Source organism: Ascidiella aspersa, chromosome 3 (assembly GCF_963924565.1).
Source record: "Ascidiella aspersa chromosome 3, kaAscAspe10.2, whole genome shotgun sequence".
NCBI lineage: Eukaryota > Metazoa > Chordata > Ascidiacea > Phlebobranchia > Ascidiidae > Ascidiella > Ascidiella aspersa.
This window is the reverse complement of record NC_139449.1, coordinates 15067712-15086625: the sequence shown is the minus strand read 5'-3', so window position 1 is coordinate 15086625 and position 18914 is coordinate 15067712. Positions and strand designations below refer to the sequence as shown.

Below are 18914 nucleotides of genomic sequence, written 5' to 3'. Positions count from 1 at the left end.
AAACCGGCTCCTTTAAAAAGGCACCGCAAATTATCATCCAATTATGATGAGCAAAATCTGGCGTTTTTTAGGCAAAACTGTCCAGTCTGAAATGAAAAAAATAGACCAAACTGAAATGTTTTGACAACAACTGTTGCCAAACGCAAGGGAACCCGCCGCATTGATTATACCTGATGTAATTTGTTACTTTCCTTTTTCTAATAGATGAGAATTATTTTATATAATGGGGGGTAAATCTGATATTCATCTTTGTTAAAGGGGTAAAACATACAAAAAAGGTTAAGAACCCCTGCTATAGACCAGTGGTTCTTATCCTTTTTTCAGCCGCGCTTTTTGTTCCGTACGTAGCTCGAATAAAACTAATTTGGGCAGTTTTTGTCCGTACGTAACAAACTTGGGCACTTTTTTGGTCGTTCGTAGCTTGAAAAAAACTAGTTTTGGCAGTCTTTTCTCCGTACGTAGCTCAAATCAAACAAATTTTGTCACTTTTTGTTCCGTACGTAGCTCGAATAAAACTAATTTGGACACTTTTTTGTCCGTACGTAGCTCAAATAAAACTAATTTAGGAATTTTTTTTGGTCCGTACGTAGCTCAAATAAAACTAATTTTGGCACTTTTTTGTCCGTACGTAACAAACTTGGGCACTTTTTTGGTCGTTCGTAGCTTGGATGAAACTAATTTTGGCACTTTTTTCTCCGTACGTAGCTCAAATAAACTAATTTAGGAATTTTTTTTTGTCCGTACGTAGCTCAAATAAAACTAATTTGGGCACTTTTTTGTCCGTACGTAACAAACTTGGGCACTTTTTTGGTCGTTCGTAGCTTGGATGAAACTAATTTTGGCACTTTTTTCTCCGTACGTAGCTCAAATAAAACTAATTTAGGAATTTTTTTTGTCCGTACGTAACTCGAATAAAACTATTTTGGGCACTTTTTTGGTCGTACGTAGATAAAATAAAACTAATTTGGGCACTTTTTTATCCACCAAGATTTGAGGTCGTGTTACTTACTAAAAACTATTAATAGGTTCGCTAGGACAAAAATATTGTGAAAAAAACACTTCAGGTAATCCAATAGATAAATTAAAAACGTATAGGTCAAAGTCGTGGTATTAAACCAATATGGTTGGTTTTGTTTGCTTAAAACGAGATAAACGACAACTACTGTTTGAAACAAGAACTTTTTGTCTTTTTTGACATATACAAAAGTGTTTGCGGAATCTTTAAATACCGTTTGTATTTGATGTTGTTTACAGATCTAAATTCCACTCCACTTCCTTCCGCATTTTCACCAAATCGCCCCTACATGCAACGCCATCCGATATACGATTCTGTACCACTCACAAATACTCCTTCGTACCACAGCAGAAATCCAGCTTTTGGTCGAAGATCGTTTCAACTACCTTTCAAAGGAACCAAGTTTAAACTATTTGCATTTTTGGTCCTAGCCCTGATTCAACTGTCCGAGATTGCTTTTGTGAGTTTTTTTCAACTGGACGCCAACAAGTTTTTCTCTTCTGGCTCCCCCAAATCGTAAGTTGAACATTTTTTTTATGGTTAACTTTGGCAGATTATTATACACTTCGACCCTCCAAACAAACCCTTACGATCACCTAAGGGAGCAAAGACAAAAATGCACTCGAGTTGTAAATAGAGTTTTTTTTTTAGAAATTCGTTTTACCAAAGTTAGTTTATTTGTTAGCGTTTTTGTTGTTTAGTTGTACAACACAATGATTTAGCATGTTGTTCCGAATACACACATCGTACAATTTTTTTAGGGAAACAGCCAAATTTAGGTTGTTTTTATCCTTATTCGTAACTACAAAGTTTGAGTTAGTCTACTTAGATGGATTTTTTCTGCTGAGGTATTACTTCTGGTTTTATGAATGTGATCTAAAACAGTTACTGCTCATTGCGAGACCTTGTCAGTTCGGCCTCGGTGACTCTGGAGAGGTTTTATACTGATTTTTTTTAATATGCTGTCCAATAGCCAGTGGAACCAACACGAAAACGTACACCAATGTTGGCATTTAATTTCCACTGCCACTCGATTTACGCGTTCTAACTATACACCTTTGGTGTTCTTTATACAAAAGGAAGGGACTCTATTAACACGAAATAATTGTTGAAATTATTTTCATTTTTGTTCTACAAATTTATTCAACAAGATACTTTTCTTTTTATGAGAAATCTTAAAATACCTCGAATCTTGCACATAACACGCTTTTTCTTGGTCATTCACAATACTAACTTTCCAATAATATACATGTGGGATTCTAGCATGAAAAACCTTTGTCTCGCTATATGGGACAACTAACAAAGAAATTTCGCGTCAGGCCTATAAAAATTATATAGGCCAGTAAATAGAGTACAAAATCCAACAATTTTAAACAGAAGTTTTCTGTTAATTTATAACTGACCCCCTGTGGTTATGTACCGACTAATTAAAGTGACCCTTGTAAAGGACAAAACTGACGCAGTTGATTATATTAAAACAAACAGCGGCTCTCCGATTAGATAATTGATTGGCGAAATAAAGTGTTCCTATTTGTAATATTGTAATAGATGCCATGAGAGCCTACACTGTAAATATGCTTACGGGAGACAGAATTAGATCCAACTGTCTACCAAATATGCTAAACGAGATATTAAAACCAAGTATAAACAGTAATATTAACGACAGACTGAAACCTTTAGAGCAGCGGTTCTTAACCGGGGGGCGCGCCCCCCTAGGGGGGCGCGAGCCGACTTCAATATTTTAACTTTTTGCAGTGATTTTAATGGTTTCGTTTGGGTTAGGCTTAATTCCTACATACAAACTCTGTTTTTGCCAACTTTAACATTAAAACTGCAAAAATTTTCGCGCTGCCTGCGAATCTTCTAATTCCCTTTTAGAAAATCCACGGTATCACCGCCCTATTAAATTAACTTATAGATAAACGATAAAAGCTATCGCCTTTTCGGACTATTTTTCATCCATATTTTATATATGATAACAGGCTATAGCAACAGGGGGAGTCGAACTTTTTTTGCGCGAAACTGTATTGTTTTTGCAATATTGCCGTTGTATTGTGTGTCGTTACATCTTTTGAAACACGATAACGCAATGTTTAATATTTGCGCTTGACATTTTTTGCGCTCGACATCATGACTCTTACAACTGTGGAGTAAATGCCCTCGCAACACGTTTGTCAAAATCAGCTCGATAAAATCAATGTGTCGAGCTCGCGCAATTTGTTGAGTGCCCAATGCGAAACGCCTCTTCGGATGCAGTTTAGCCAATTCGACCAAATAAAACTCAAAATTTTTCGTGCTTCGCGCGATCAACAACACCCTTCACTATTTTCCTGTTTTCTCAGTGCTATTTAATTGCCGAATGTCGAAATATTTTCATATGGTGGCGCAAGGCATGAGAAAATTACCAAAGGGGGGCGCGGCTGAAAAAAGGTTAAGAACCACTGCTTTAGAGTAAAATCTAAATGACCTAAATACGTTTGAGCACTGCTGTGCTGGCACCAAACTTCTTGCCCAAGTTTTGGGTTAGGGATCAGTAATGGGTGGGGTTAAAATATGGGTTAGGATTGAGATAATTAAGGTTTATGTTATAAAGTTAAGGGTAAAGTTTTTACCTTGTTTAGCTCTTATTCTTGCCGTCCAAGTCTTATACTTACATATTTAGGTAACTAGGTTGATTCCTTTTTAGACCTTAGCCCGACTATGTAATTACTGAAATTTTGGTCTAACTCTAACGATGATGTTATTCCAAAAATTGTATTGCTCGAATTTATTTATAACCAAATATTGACAGAATGTAAACCACGATAGAGCTGTGTCATTTACTTATGCAGAGTGGAAGGTGGAGGTGGGCGGATGCATGCTGCTTCTTTGAGTTGTGTACTCGCCGCATTCATGTACTTTATTTTTACTCTTCAGCTCGTTGCACTCTTTTCCATGATCATTGAGCGTAGTATGCTTGCTATCAAAAGCAACCGGGAAATAAACTATTACGGCACGACTTATTATAGTCCCTAATTTGCCAAATTGGACAACGTTTCTGTTTTTGCCTGTGTTACCGTAATTCATACGTTTCAAGTTGTAAAGTAAAACATTTTTTGCCTTTGTTGTACTTTGCTGTCAGTTTAACACTATAGTTGTTGCTTAGTTAAAATAAAAGATTTTAAACAAAAGATGCATATGCTTTAAAACTGTGACAAATTTTCCTGGTAACTGCTGTATGATTCATTTCAAATGTGCGATTTAGGACTCTCTTAACGGGCAAATGACGACAGAATTTTCATCGATGACGAATTTTTTCATATGACTAGCGGGTGATTTTGAGTTTATCACCACTTTCATCCATTCATCATCCATCAGAAAAGCCATACTAGTAGTCGTTCAATTTACGTATACAGTACGGCGGTGATAACTTCGTCGCTTTCGGCAAAAGTCGTTTTTCTAGTTGAGGATGTTTAAATTATAATATCGAATCCAAATGGGAATGGCATCCAATTCTTCCGTTTAATTCGGGTAAATTGGAACCGATATAATTTAATGTTTTACCGCCGATGGTAGTGCTGTAGTAGTGTAGTGGACGGTAACTAAGTTTTATACCCAACGTCATAAAGTTAGGTAGGCTATAAAACTTCGTTTAGCCCTGCAGTTGCGGCTAATTGTAGGCCTACATAAGTGAGTGGCAAGTTTAGATAAAGGCGTGTTGTTCAGCGGACACATTTATAGTGCTTGCTGTAATCCGGGGTTCCCAAACTTTTTTACACCGTGGCCCCCTTTGAAAATTTTGAGAAATCAATGGCCCCCTATTTTTTCAACCTTTTAAAAAAAATAAGGAACGACATTTTAATTAAATTATTGGTTTATACAGTAACCGGTAGTTAGAATGATAAAAGGATATAAATAGAACATGCAATAAACATGATAATACATTAATTAGTTATTACTAGGGCGATTATTTTTTGACCTAAAAAATAAAATTTTGACCTAAAAATATATTTTTTGACCTATTAAAAATACATTAATTTAAATACCATATTGCTGTTTGAAGTACTGCATTAGTGTCTTAGTGTTGTCAACAACACGCTTTTGATGTCTTACTGACTTCCAGTGGAACACAAATCAGTTTTTTTTTTCGGGTTTATGCAAAACAAGACGCTGTTTATTTTAGAAAAATGCTGTGTAAAACAGTTGAAATACTAGGTAAAATTATTTGCAGAAAATTAACAAAGACAGAGCATATTATCGAAATAGAAAATGGGAAATTGCAAATCACAAGCGAAGACAGCAAATATTGGTCGATTCATTTGTCCAAATCAGAGATAACAACCATACAAAGCAAAAACAAAATTCGAGCTGAACCTATTGCAATAAATTAGGCCTGGGGGTTAATTATGCCGGTTCGCGTATACCGTATATTGCTCTGATGAAGATACAGGCTAATACAGTTAAAATGTCGTTGAGTATAATGCAAAACTAAATTTGTTAAATAAAATTTTAACTGAACTACGATTTAAAAAACTGATTTTTTAATTTTTTAAACAATTTATGTGCATTTTATTCAATTTTGACTTGCAATAATTTTGACAAATTTTGAACTAACATAAAAATTTTGACAAGGCAAAAAATAATCGCCATAGTTATTACATATTCAGTTAATATAATGGTTGAGCTTGTTTTTGCTCTGACAATGTCTTAATCGCTGGTTTAGTGGTGGAAAGAGCCGGTGGCATGTCATATTGAATATCCAAGACACTGCGCTGCGTTGTCTTCAGAAGTAGCATTGTTGAAAACCCATGTTCACAACGATATGTTGATGGGAAAGGCAACAGCAATGACATTACAATTTTATTAAGCTAAGGGTACGCATTGCTAAGTTTTGCCCAAATTATCGTAAAACTATCTTTCTCAAAGCTCAATCGAGTTGCCGTCTCCTCTTGCGGCTACAAGAGTTCATTATATTTAATTTGTTTCTTTTTTTATAGTGTAGTAGACTTGTAAATAATAAACTAAAAAAAAACATATTGTTTTTTAAATTTTTTCATGGCTCCCTTCAAAAAGTCAGTGGGCCATGACCCACAGGTTGAGAACCCTTGCTTTAAATGTAGCATTGTAGTGCAGTCACAGCGTTTTTTCGGGCAACCAATTCGGCCTACTTAATTCGCGTCTCGCGATATCCATTGCCTAAAACTTTGTGGAACTTTGTGTCACACAGAAACGGTAATCTAGTTCCAGTTTGTATTTTATAATGCCTCTATCCAGACTAAGACAAATTTAAGCTAGTTAAAATTAGAGCTTTTCAGTTTCTCAAATCAAACCCGATCCGTCAAAAATTCGAGCAGTTCTAAGTAAAAAAAAGGTCTACGACAATTAGTGCATAATTACATAAACGCTTTAGGTCCCAATACCCCAATTTGTGACGTAACAATCCTATGGTACCATAGACGAGAAACTATCTTATGCCCACCCGAGTTTGGGCTTATTCACCAACATTCAAATAATTATTACATTAACGCACATTATTTAGGTTAGTGTTTGGGTTAGGGTGGGTCAAGTGTTATTAATTCTATCTTACACTTTTTGTAATCTTTAGTGAATTTTCAGCGAAGATTTTCAATTTATCTAAGCCGTGAGTTTTGTGGGGCGCGGGCTTAGGTTGTTGAACTTATAATGGTTTATTCATCAGGAGAGCGTTCTAATTGACACTTCCGTTCTGACTCCAACTTCAAGGTGCGTATCTAATTCGCGAGCCGCCACAGACGCTCAGGTTATTAGAATTGTATTAGTTGATGAACGAACAACCAGTATTAAACTATAGATCGGCAAAACAAGTTAGCATATAGCAGATGCCATTCAGCACAAGTCGATAGCTAAGAAGACGTTGTGTGGGCCCAGTTAAAATACACCAAAACTAGTGACTAGTCAGTCTGTAAGTTACTTTGGTGAGTCCCAATAGGAACTACTTGTGAGTCTCGAAAGGAACTGGTTCTAAGTCCAATCCCCAATCCAAGAACTATGAAGGCTTAACGAAATGTCAATTAAGATATAACACTGGGGTGCGACAAGCATTGCTTAGACCAGGGTGGTCCAAGGTTGACAGCATCGTGGGCCACAATATTTTGTGCATACTCTTGGCGGGCCACATAAAGCAAGCTATATTTTCGTTTGGTCGGGGTATGAAAAGTTTAATGATGACGCCGCAAAGCATCGTCAAAAAGTAACGTCGAAGGACATATAAGGTCCACAAACTTGCTACTATCGTTGAACTTGTGCGCAAATGGAATCGAGTGATAACGAGACTGGCTAAAAGGTGCGCGCGAAGCGCGAAACAAATTTTGTATTTGACAAAATTTCAATTTAGAAGAAGCTTACTGCATTTATAAGCGTAGCATTTTTTTAACTAGATTAATTTGGCTAAAATTGCATCACGGAGAGCGTCAGCTTTTAGTCATATTGAAAACCTGTAAAACAGTGTTTCGCAACCTTTTTTGGCTTGCTGCACACTACGGAAATTTTAAATAGTTCTCGACACCCTTGCTCGTATTTTTGCTGGGTGGTTAATTGTAACGTTACTATAAACGAGATTGCAACAGAACCCTTGCAATAAGGTTGACAAAACCCATTTTTGGAATTTTTATTCTACACAAAAAATTGTTTTAAGTGGCTTACTAATAGAGCAAAAATTTAAATCCTAAAGAATTTGAAATATCTTTTTGCACTCTTGAGCGTCAAAAATGGCACCCTATAGAGCGCCAGGGCACCCCGGTTGAGAACCACTGCTGTAAAACGATACTTTCCAGAAGCGTGGCATATTTTATCGTTTATTTACTTTGAAGTGGAAGAAATAGTAATTTATATTGGGCTGTATTTTTATGTTTTGCTCATTTAAAAACGGAAAACAAAAAGAAAATGTAACTTATAAGTTCGCAAAACAGCCAGTTTAAAATGTCCCATATAGGACGTAGTGCGACTTTCAAACCGGTCTAATACATCACAAAAATTAGGCGTTTTTTGTCACCCCCTGGATTCGAACTTGATAAGCGATAGTAATCTGGTTTATTTAATAGTGTAACCGGAAAAAATGTAATCATAATCAAGCAATTGCAGTATGCTTGCTGATCGTTGGTGACTTATAATTCTTTGATTAAACCCTAAACTATACATATTACAATAATTTGTGGCGGGATCAAAAATGGGATCTCAAATACACGCAATATGACGTCATACTCTGACGCTATAAAACAAATAAGCTAACGAGCTTGTTATTATATGGGCCGAAAATTTATTTTCGGGACATATCTTGTTTTTGCTGCTATTCTTTTTTGGTTTGCTATGGTTTGCTATGGTTTGCGATGGTTTGCTATGGCATGTTTTAGACCAATTTTTGTCCGAAGCTTTATAGAAAAAGTATACATCGTAGAACTTTCAAATTTTCAGACATGGCGTAGAGTGGTATGTAGGTGCTTTGTAGAACTTTATAAGGCTGCAACCCCAGGGGCCTTTGCTTGGGGGCATAAACCTGAAATATTGCGTTTTAGCTCTCTGTAGCTAACGACTGCCATCTAGGAGCAGAAAACTTTCATACAGAATTCGTTCCTATTCGCTTGCTTTGTCCAGCTTGTGAAGTGAAGAAGCGACTAGACGCCTGCTGCGCTTTATTGTCCCGCGCGTGACACTTTCATTGTGCGAAGTGGCTCACATAAAACTGGGCGCGTGCGACTTGCATTTTGAAAAGAGGCTTCTCTTTAGTAAAATTACTTAAGGCTCTTAAGAAACACCTTATTTTACCGCCGCAAATTTAAATGCGAAATCTGGTGGCAACTCCAATCCAACATAGTAACACCAGGCCTACACAACTTAAAATTGTGTGTTGATATGTTGCATTGGAGTAACATACTATACAGGTGCAAATAGCAAATATTCTCCAAATACGATTTTTTCAAATATTCGTATTTTCAACAAAATCGTATTTCATTGTACTGTTGTGGTAATACACCAAGAGGTAAGGCCGTGAATAAAGTTTCACCCACCGTACAATTAACGCAGGAAAGCATTGCGAGTAGGGATGTTCACAGCAGAATATCGGTTTTGGGGCGACCAATTACTTCGTGGTAAGCTTCGCCTAATAATCAAGTGTCAATAGGGTGTATTTACCGCCACAAATTTAAATGCGAAATCTTGAGACAGTCTACGCCTCTCTGTTAGCACCTGTTGTGCATGTTGCTCCAACCAGCATACCAACATCAGGCCTAAACAACTAGCAAAACTTTCGATTAAAAGCGTATTGAGCACATAATAGTGTTTTTCATATTGTTTGAAACTACAGATTTAAAGCCTGTTTTAACAGTGATTGCTCGGACCAAGCTATGGTAAAAAATTAACGAATAAAAGTTTGCAAAAGTATAGCAAACCATAGGCGTTAAACCATTTTAAGCCTTTAAGAGAATGATAATATTTGCTTTTCAAACACGTAAGCTGGTCAAAATGTAATAAAATGGCCATACGCATTATCTACGTAAATTCTATTTATCAAATATGTTTCGATCATTCCCAAAATCTACGCCATATTTGAAATAAAAAACAAAATATAAAATATATAATATAAAGCCAAATGTTCGTTTAGGTACCACCTTGTTTCTGTTTACCTTTATCCAAAATCGAAGCATTTACTAATCTTTGATCTGATGTGAGCTTTGGTTCATTTTGATTCACATATCTTGCTAAGGTTTCGGCGTCGGGGAAGTTTCTCGTATGATTTCTGCAGATAAAATGTAGCCAAATGTACGTTTAGGTTGAGGAAGGCCATACGTTTGAAGCTCCTGGCCGTTCGAATCCTTTAGCTTGTTGTCTATATCTATAAGGGCTGCGTTATACATTTCCTCAGAGTAACCAAGTTTTAAATCTGGCTGATGTTGTTGGGCGCGATGCTAAAAATCTTCCGCAAAGTTGTCACGGAACTTTTTCCAAAGCTGATGTGGGCTTGCAGGTTCACAACACCTTAAAATAATGGCAAAAAGAGCCCTAAGACTCTTTGCTCACTGGTTTACAGAAGTATCAGACAACGTGGCATCCCAATGGGCATCATTCTCTAACAAATCTAGTCTGTAACACGTTTCTCTGTATGTGGTGCATACTTCGCCATCTACTGTCCGAAGATCTTCAAACGAACATGGACCTCGCACTTCGTGAAGAAGCATTCTCAAATCAAAACATTCATGCTGACTTGGGTGAATTGTGTACACTCTTCCTATAGCACTGTCAAATCTGATATCTGGCTGGCCGTCGACAGGGGTACCTTTCTTTCTACGCCTCCATTGCTTGCTGCTCCATGTATAATACGAAGGGACCTCGTGATAGAATAATGTTTTTGCAAATGAATCATCTTTACACAGCTTAAAAAACACTGTAAGTGTGGTTTCTCTTGGATTTCCAGCTTGGTACGCAACATTGTTTGAGGTGAAATAAACACGTTGACCATTTTCGAGGTGAACTGCAAGCTGCTGAATTGTTGGATATCTTTGATGGATGGGAAAGCAAAAAATACGCCAAAAAGCCTCGTTGCTGCTAATGTATTGACCCTGTTGAAACTGAGTAACTTCATCGCGGTGGTGTTGCTGTGCGAGGGAAAACATGGCAGCGTCAGAGCCCTTTTTGACGTATTCGCAAACGTATTTAATAGACTTAATTGAATTGCAAAACTTTACATTAATATGCGTATTGAAAATTTTAAGCAGAAGTGGGCGGTAGGGAACGATCCACCTGTTGTCTATCTCATGGTCCCGAACCAGCGTTTGAAATCCTCCATACTCTGGTGCTCTATAAGAAGGGTAGCTGTCTTCGCCTGTTTGGGTTTCTTGAACAAAGGCTCGCGGAAAACGTTTCGTACATTTCCTGTCTTTCATGCAAGGGGAATTCCGGTTAATTGCACCACAGGGGCCGTGAACCATTTGAGTTTTAACGCAGTTGAAAAAATGTTTGTCAACGCCAGGATCCGGAAGTTCCGCTGATATGATGGAATCAACTTGATTGGCGTAGATGGCATTTGTCAACCATTAAAGGATGTGCGCTTGCGGCAAACCTCGTTTTTGCCATTCTATCGTGTACATATGACACCTTACTGGCCCGAACTTGACACTTAGTGATCAGACACATCATCTTTATGAGTTTTAAGTGAAACTATCGCGCAGTTAAATCATGCCGGTGGACGTAACTTTGGCCTGGAAGGAGTTCCTGCTGAATTTTTGCCATTTGGGATTGCAAGTAAACGTTATGACGAACATATGTCATCACGTCCTGTGTCCGTTCATGCATGTATCGGGGGCTGCCAGTTAAACTTGAAGGAAGTATACAAAGTTGGCCAAGTTCGTTTTCGTCCACATCGTTGTTAATAGAATCTCTTAAATGTACATACGAATCTGCTCTAAGCTCCTTCTGGTGAGTTCTGATATAACATAACCTTTCAGACTGCATTTTAGCGATCATATCTACGGCAAACTGATGAAAATGGTTTTGACTGCGATGAAGGTGGATGAAGGAAGCATCCCGAATCATAAAATGAAAGAATAGAAGCCATGCAAGACACAGATTGTTAGAACGCGAGTTGGCTTGCGGAATTCCAAAGTTATATCCATCTTCCCCATTGACATAAAGAAGAGGGTATTGCAGTGCATCGTACGATCTGTGTGTCTCGTTTATATTTTTGAGAGTGTTATCTCTACGCTTTAGTGTGATGTCCCTTTTGCCAGCTTACTCTCCGCTCATAATTATAGCGACCTTATTGCATTCTGGTGCATTGAAACGTCGAGATCGTTCGTCAGAAGGCCTCTTGTCTGCATCAATGACAACATGGAAGTCTACACTGAATGACTTCTTGCATAACTATTCTTTTCGTGGACCATTTCTTGCAATTGTAGTATCAAGGAAAACCTTGTGCCTGAGGAGATTGCGTTTCTACTGTGAGCCTGTGTGTTCAAATCCTCAACGAAGTATGGTTGTAAAAAACTTAGATCACTATTAAGGACCGGTTGTAGTGATCCGATCCTTTGATAAATTTGTCCATGCACTTTAAAAGTCGGCATAAAACCCTCTTTCCACTTTTTAGCGCCACATATGCCAAACAGCTTTGACATAGTGCCAACCGAAACAGCACTCTCTGAAGTGTAGTCATGCACAGGATTATAATTGAATGCAGCCAAATTCCAGTGCAGAGATGTAAAGGGCCGGGATCGAACTGTAGCTTGCCTTTAACGTTGTGATCTCTGCCTTGTCTGACGCTGTTCTTACTTTTCGTTGCATCTTAGACCAGCCATCTGGACAGCTTGATGCTGAAGCCGAGTCTGCCTTTCCTCAGGTGTCTCCAATTGTTCACGTGTTGCTCGATCAATGGGACGGGTGCACTTGCTTCTTTGCTATCATCTCGGCTTAACCTCTAACGAATCGCTTTATTTGAGTCGCGCAATCATGGACAGTTTTAAAACCGTGACCGTACAGCCCACTGTGGCAGCGCAGCAAGCTGTAAGACGTAATTCTCACCAGCACAATGCAACACTATGACGTCACAATCGATAACTCAACTTCGAGCGTGAAATAACGTAAATGAACTACTAATCAGCATGCTTTGGAAAAGTAGGTTGCCTGAAAATGTTATTGCTCAAAAATTTTTGTTCTTCTGGAGCGTCGTGTTGATTTTTTTGTTGGGTGCTTCGCGGTCCCAGAAAATTGTCTCGCGGACCCCAGTTTGAGAACCATTGTCTTAACGTAAGGGTAAATCGTTCCCAAACATTTGTAGGGCAATAACCTGCGTGACCGTAAAAATGAAGTGAAGTACATTGCCTTGGTAAAAATAAAATTTTGTATGGCAAAATTTCTACTTTTATGTTTAATAACATTTGCAGTTTATTTATTCACGTAAATAGAGCTTAAGTTCGCAAAATATTGCGTTTATTGCAGCGTTTTCCTTAACATTCTTCATGAGGCATTAGGACAGACAACGTACAGCAAGCCTAATCGAGTAAAAACCTCGCAACATTTGGACAGAGTTTGCAAAATATTGCGTTTATTGCGGCGGTTTAAACACTAAGCAAATTAACTTTTCAAACGGGATTTTTTTTCGTTGGATGCAGTGTGATATCCAGTGACGTGCGGTGAGATTCCTAGAGGGTGAGGCACAATTTTTTTTAAGTCACGTTTTTCTTTAACAACCACAAAAACGGCATAGTATCGGTACTAATAAAAAAATAAAAAAACATTCAGAGATCAAAAACAAAACGACTAAAAAGTAGTAAAACTACATAAATATAGCAAACGTAATAATGACTACATCGTTTATGACGTAACAGTGCATGACAATTAAAGGTGTGGCATTCCTCTGATCGGCTGTTGTGGTAGGCTGCTGCTCATAAAAGCTACAAAACAAATTATTATTAAGAGCACAGTATTTATAAATTTTTGGATGGCCATGGCCCCCCTGGCTACGCCTACACATCTACTCCTTTTTTATCAATATCTTTGAAAGTTGCGTTTTATTTTTTTTGTCCAGTCGTCTGATGCAAAAGTTTTAAATTTGCAACAGGTCTGCCTTCATTTATGACTTCAACTTTAGAGCTTTACACTACAAGAAGTCAATGTACACGTACTATGTGTGCATTCAAGCTGGATGAAGAGAGATTTCATGGCTGGAACGTTATAATTGAGGCATGCCCCAAATCATAGCTAAATCGTTTATCATGTTTTCCGACAGAATTAGCGAAAGAAAAAGGCACGCATAATGCAGTGTATGGCACATTTGTAATATCGCAAATTGAAAACAGTCCTAGTACAAATAAAAACTTTTAGGCATCTGTACAGATGAAAAAAAAAGAGTTGATCGAACGTGTAAACTAACTGTGAACCGCGCGAGAACGCCTAGCGTAACATCGAAATGTAAGATATCCAGCGATGTTGTAGGTTAGTCTGTGTGTCAGTAACGGAACACTCAGTTAGTATTGCTGGGAACGATTGTTATGGGCAAGACTGGATTAAGTAACAATACGGCTTGACGCTGACAAACGGCGATTATTTAGGTCAGCTTGTGATGACTTCAATTTGATTTTTACGGTTACGCAAAATCTGCGCCCAACATTATGATGTTCTAATCTGCGAAGTCAAAAATATTAAAATTTATTTTTCACGCGCGCGCCCGTGGAGAAGCGAGCAAACCACGGGGCGTCGCCGGTCCTTTTGTTAGTCGACGACGGCGTGGCTCAGACACATGTTCCCCCAGGCGTCTTACCTTTTCGATTGAATCACGCGAGCAGCAACCTATACACAAATACACAAAACATTCATATTTTTCGTTAATTTTTATTTTCGGCGTTCTTGCCAAGGCAGGGTGCAGTTTGCAGGCTTTATTTATCTATTTATCGTACTCTGTCCTTTTGCGTCCCCTAACTTTTTTAAATAACAGTAATTTGCCCTCTCACTCCTAAAAATCTACAACCAAATTGGTCCTAAACCCCACAAATAGCATTTTTTTCTGTCCTTTTTTTTCTTAAGTCCATTTGGTGACGTCATTTTGGTCTTAATTACCCCGCCGCAGAATGCAAACACATAAAGGGCGAAGCCCTAGCCTTTTTTGCTAGCTCTCTAGCGTCCCCGCACGTTCAAAATTCTTATTTACTTGTATTATTTCGTACCTTTTTTTCTCGCCATATACCATAACACACTGTCGGTAAAAGGCCCTCACACGCACACTAAACATACAAATAAAATCAAAATGCATCTGTAACTTAGACGAATTCATGTTCTTACTTAAAAAGATCGCACCATTCTCCACAAACCTAAAATCAATCATTGGCTGCCGAACTCTGAACAAAAATCAAAATCTTTTACGCTTATCACTCACGAATACTGTAACCAAAAACATAAGGGTGGTTATTGTCTGTTATCAAAATGTTTCGACTAAGCACACCTGGAGCTGGTGCTCCTTCAGAAGAAGAATTAAAGAAAGCTAAAGAACAGGAATACAGTCAAGTCAAATACAATGTGACACTATTTATTTGTGCCTGCATTGCAATGAAAGCACTTGCATTTGTCGGAAACAAAATGTCCTGATTATATTTACTGTGGTAAATATAAACAAATAGGTTCATCAATAATAACAATTTGAGAAACTTTTACACTCCCTGTAAAACCAGCATCACTTTTTCTGCATTGTTGTTTTATGCAAATAAACTTGCTCAAAAAAAAATAATAATAAAAAAAAAATAAAAATAAAAGACGGACTACTAGTAATTGATGACTTCCTTACCATTATATCATCTGACCCATCCAAAACCTTAACCAAAATCACTTTATACCCATTCCCTTGTGAGTGGGGAGACGACGAAACATTAGAGATAACAAAAAAATATAATTGGGATAAACCTAAAAAAAATATCCACTGTACACACAAGGAACATCCTACTTTTCGCAATGGCTACACCCAACTCTTCTTCGAAGACCTTGATATCAAAAAAATACCAGATGAAATTACAATTAATCGATTGAAAATATATATAATCAAACAACCAAAAGAAAATACTTCACCAAAATGTCCAAAATGTGGAAAGCCTGGACACTGGTCTAACCAATGTCCAAAACCAACTTCAACTACAAATAACGACGAATGCCAATTACCTGACAAAACCCCACCATTGCAACCTGAAATTACCCATCCCTCACCAATTAATGAAAAGTCACCCCCTGCTACCTCGACACCCAAAAACTGAAAAACAAACTCAGAAAAACAACCTCCATCCAACTCTTTGATTAACATAACAGATGACCATGAACCTACTTCGACCCCTGACACCTCCGAAGAAACAGAACCCTCAAATCCAAAAACACATGAAAAAGCTCCTCCCCAAAACACACAACAAATAACCTTGGATAAACCTAAACCTTTCACCTCAACTAAAACAACACGGGCCCATGGAACTTTAACAACACCAAAGAAGAATGATCAGAACAAACCTGGTAAAGAACAAAAGAAAAACCTCTTTGAAATATAACAAATCAACAACCATAACACAACATAAACATACTTAAACAACAAAACATTACTTTTACAATTATCACCTTCTTACGTTTTCAATGCCCCTTCTACGTTTATTCTTGCCATTTCTTGTATATATGCCAAACTTGTTCTCTACTTTTTTGCTCCTCTAATATAATATCATTCACGCGACCCACAAATAGCAATAAAACCACCGGCACCTGGCCGAAGAGGCATTAAACATATGATGAGACCACCCATACCCAAACCATTTTCCACCCTCCCCTCCCCTCCCCTCCCCTCCCCTCACCTCCCCTCCCCGTATGGATTTCAGTGCCTTTCCTTCGGAGGATTGGTACTTGGTAGACGGTTGTCCGGAGGTGGAAGCCCAAACCTAAACAAACTGTTGGTTACTATATACCAATAATTTTATTCTGAGTTTTTTTCCTAAAAAAAGCAAAAAAAAGTCTAAGTCGGCGAAATTTTTCCAAATTTTAGCTCGATAGCGCCACCTAGCGTCTTTTCATTTTCACCTTTTTCAACTTCCAAACCAGCAAGGCCCGGATACCAGTTCTCTGGTCTAACCAAATCAGTAAATTTAATTGTAAAAAGTCCAATATTTCTCAGATCTTTGGACAACATGCTTCAATTCGTAAACGATAAAAATTCAATTTTCAAAAACACATAACTGGATTTCGAACCGTCAACTACTTCAAACAAATCTTTCAAATAGCGCTTGATGAAACAAAATTCCGCAATGACATCTTCACATACTTCGAAAAACCAAAAATCTTACAAGTCAACAACCAACCAGCAACCATTGTAGCAGAAATACACACCAAACCACTGGTCAAAATCACTTTAACCCCTCCGTGTGGATGGGAAAGTTAACAACTGGAAACACTATCCAATGAATATAACTGGGGAAAAATCACCAAAATAAAATTTCTCAGAAATCTTCTTCAGAGAAAGGAACCTTGAAAAAATACCCGTCGCCATAACGCTTTTCAACTTCAACATCATCAAACCCGGAGAAAACCAGAAAACACCAACATGTAAAAAGTGCGACCGAACAGGCCACTTTTCAAACAACTGCCCAAACCCAAAAGAAAACAATCACTACAAAAACCCAAAACTTAGAAGAACTATACCATTGCCAAAATGAAGCATTTGAAAGAGATACAACAAACGAAAAATTCCTCCAACTCCTTCACAACCACCACCAGGAAAACGAAAATGTACAGAAAAAAAATGCAACCAGAAAACCCATCTATTTAACAATCCCAAGCAGTACAAAAAGAAACCCCCTCACAAATAATTGCAAAAAAACAAGAAGCTATAAGACAACAAATTTTAGATGAAAATCTCAACACCAAAAATCAACCAAGAAACTCGCCAAAGGAAAGGAACATACCAACCCAGCAGAACAACAATCAGCCCTCTTGAAATACTGGCCTAAATAAAGAAAATAAAAAGAGAGAAACGTTCATAAACGGTATTCTTGGTAGACTTGACAATTTTTTGGCGGAATTTTACGATTCGACTAGAAGAGTGATTTTTATGTGACACATAATGGGAAATCAAGCAGAAAACATAAATTTTCAAAAAAAAGTTAAATCTGAACATCCCTAATCCTAATGCACGTATAAGTGCGAAAGCATTGACCAGCTGACATCAAATAACAGTTTACCTAAAAGTTCAAATAAGTACTTTGCCAGTACGACCTTAAGGTCTCAAAGTCAGACTTTTCTGCCCTTGGATGCCCTAATGTCATAGAAAATATAACCCAAAATTTTAACCAGAATTACATTTAAATATTCATGAAATTTTTTTCTATTCTATAAAAACGTCAATGGCATCACAACCTATGCTTTCCGGACTGTAAGAAAGTCTGTTGGACAAGGTAGTGCTTTTCGTAAAATCAAAGTTAGATTAGGTCTAGAGGACAGGCAGTTTACGAATTAGATTAAAATTAGCCGCAGACATTCAAAGTTTACCGTTTCAAGCCCTCAGCTTAAATTTTCTAAAATTTTAAATCCTCGTCAAGGCCCCATTTTTAATTGGTTTAGGCTAGAATTTGGTAGAAATGGTGTTTACAGGATATCCAGTTTTGTTGAACTGAGAAAATTTCAGCACCAAATTAAAAAGGCTTGGGATCATGGATGTCTTTTTAATATCCAAGTTATACAAATAACCCGAGTGAAAATTGCACTGAAATTTTGTCCACATATTTACTAAGATATGACAAGTTTACCATGCAAAATTGTTCCATGTAGAGTTTTTGTCCAATATTGACACACACATGTTTTCTATAGGAAACATAAGGAACCATGAAATAAATTTAGCATGGTAGATTTGTGAAATTTATTCAATTTATATAAAATCCTGCGAACCAGTGCTTTTCAACTGGGTGTATTGTACGGTGTACACCGCAGGGACAGAAAAAAAAGGGTGTACCATGTTAATGGGGTGTAAAACACCTATAGTTTGGAAAGTATGGCAGATTTTGACAAGATCTCGCGAGTGCACGGACGAAAAAATCCGGATGACCGGGTGCAACAACAGCCAAATAAGTGCACCTAGGGTGCACTTTTAAATTTCCGATGTACACTGTATTGCATACATTCAACTGTAAACGTATGCGCACAACGTTTTACATATTTGGGGTGCAGTTCAGATTTTTTTCGGGGTGAAAAAAACAGTCATATATTGTGTTAATTTGAATATTGTAGTGATTTTTCTTTTGTGGATGTTTGTCAAAAAATAATTGTTGCATCATAAATACAAGTCATGACACGACTGCTACTTTTAGTGAGAGCAGTGAGGCTGTTGGCAGTAATGAAATTCATCCGGTTATCAGTTCGCAATATTCGCTCAAACCTGGGGTTGCATCCT

General features: G+C 37.6%; 1 protein-coding gene across 1 annotated transcript in view; it reads left to right on the top strand.

Moving 5' to 3' along the window:
* Positions 1-12431, top strand: part of LOC146160355 (uncharacterized) — a 35327-nt gene extending 22896 nt beyond the window's left edge. Inside the window, exons 14-16 of the mRNA XM_083384931.1 lie at positions 1447-1531; positions 3847-3965; positions 12307-12431. Of these exons, the coding sequence (XP_083241057.1) occupies positions 1447-1531; positions 3847-3965; positions 12307-12431 (329 nt within the window). The remainder of the gene's footprint in view (positions 1-1446; positions 1532-3846; positions 3966-12306) is intronic.
* The last annotated feature ends 6483 nt before the right edge of the window (positions 12432-18914 follow it).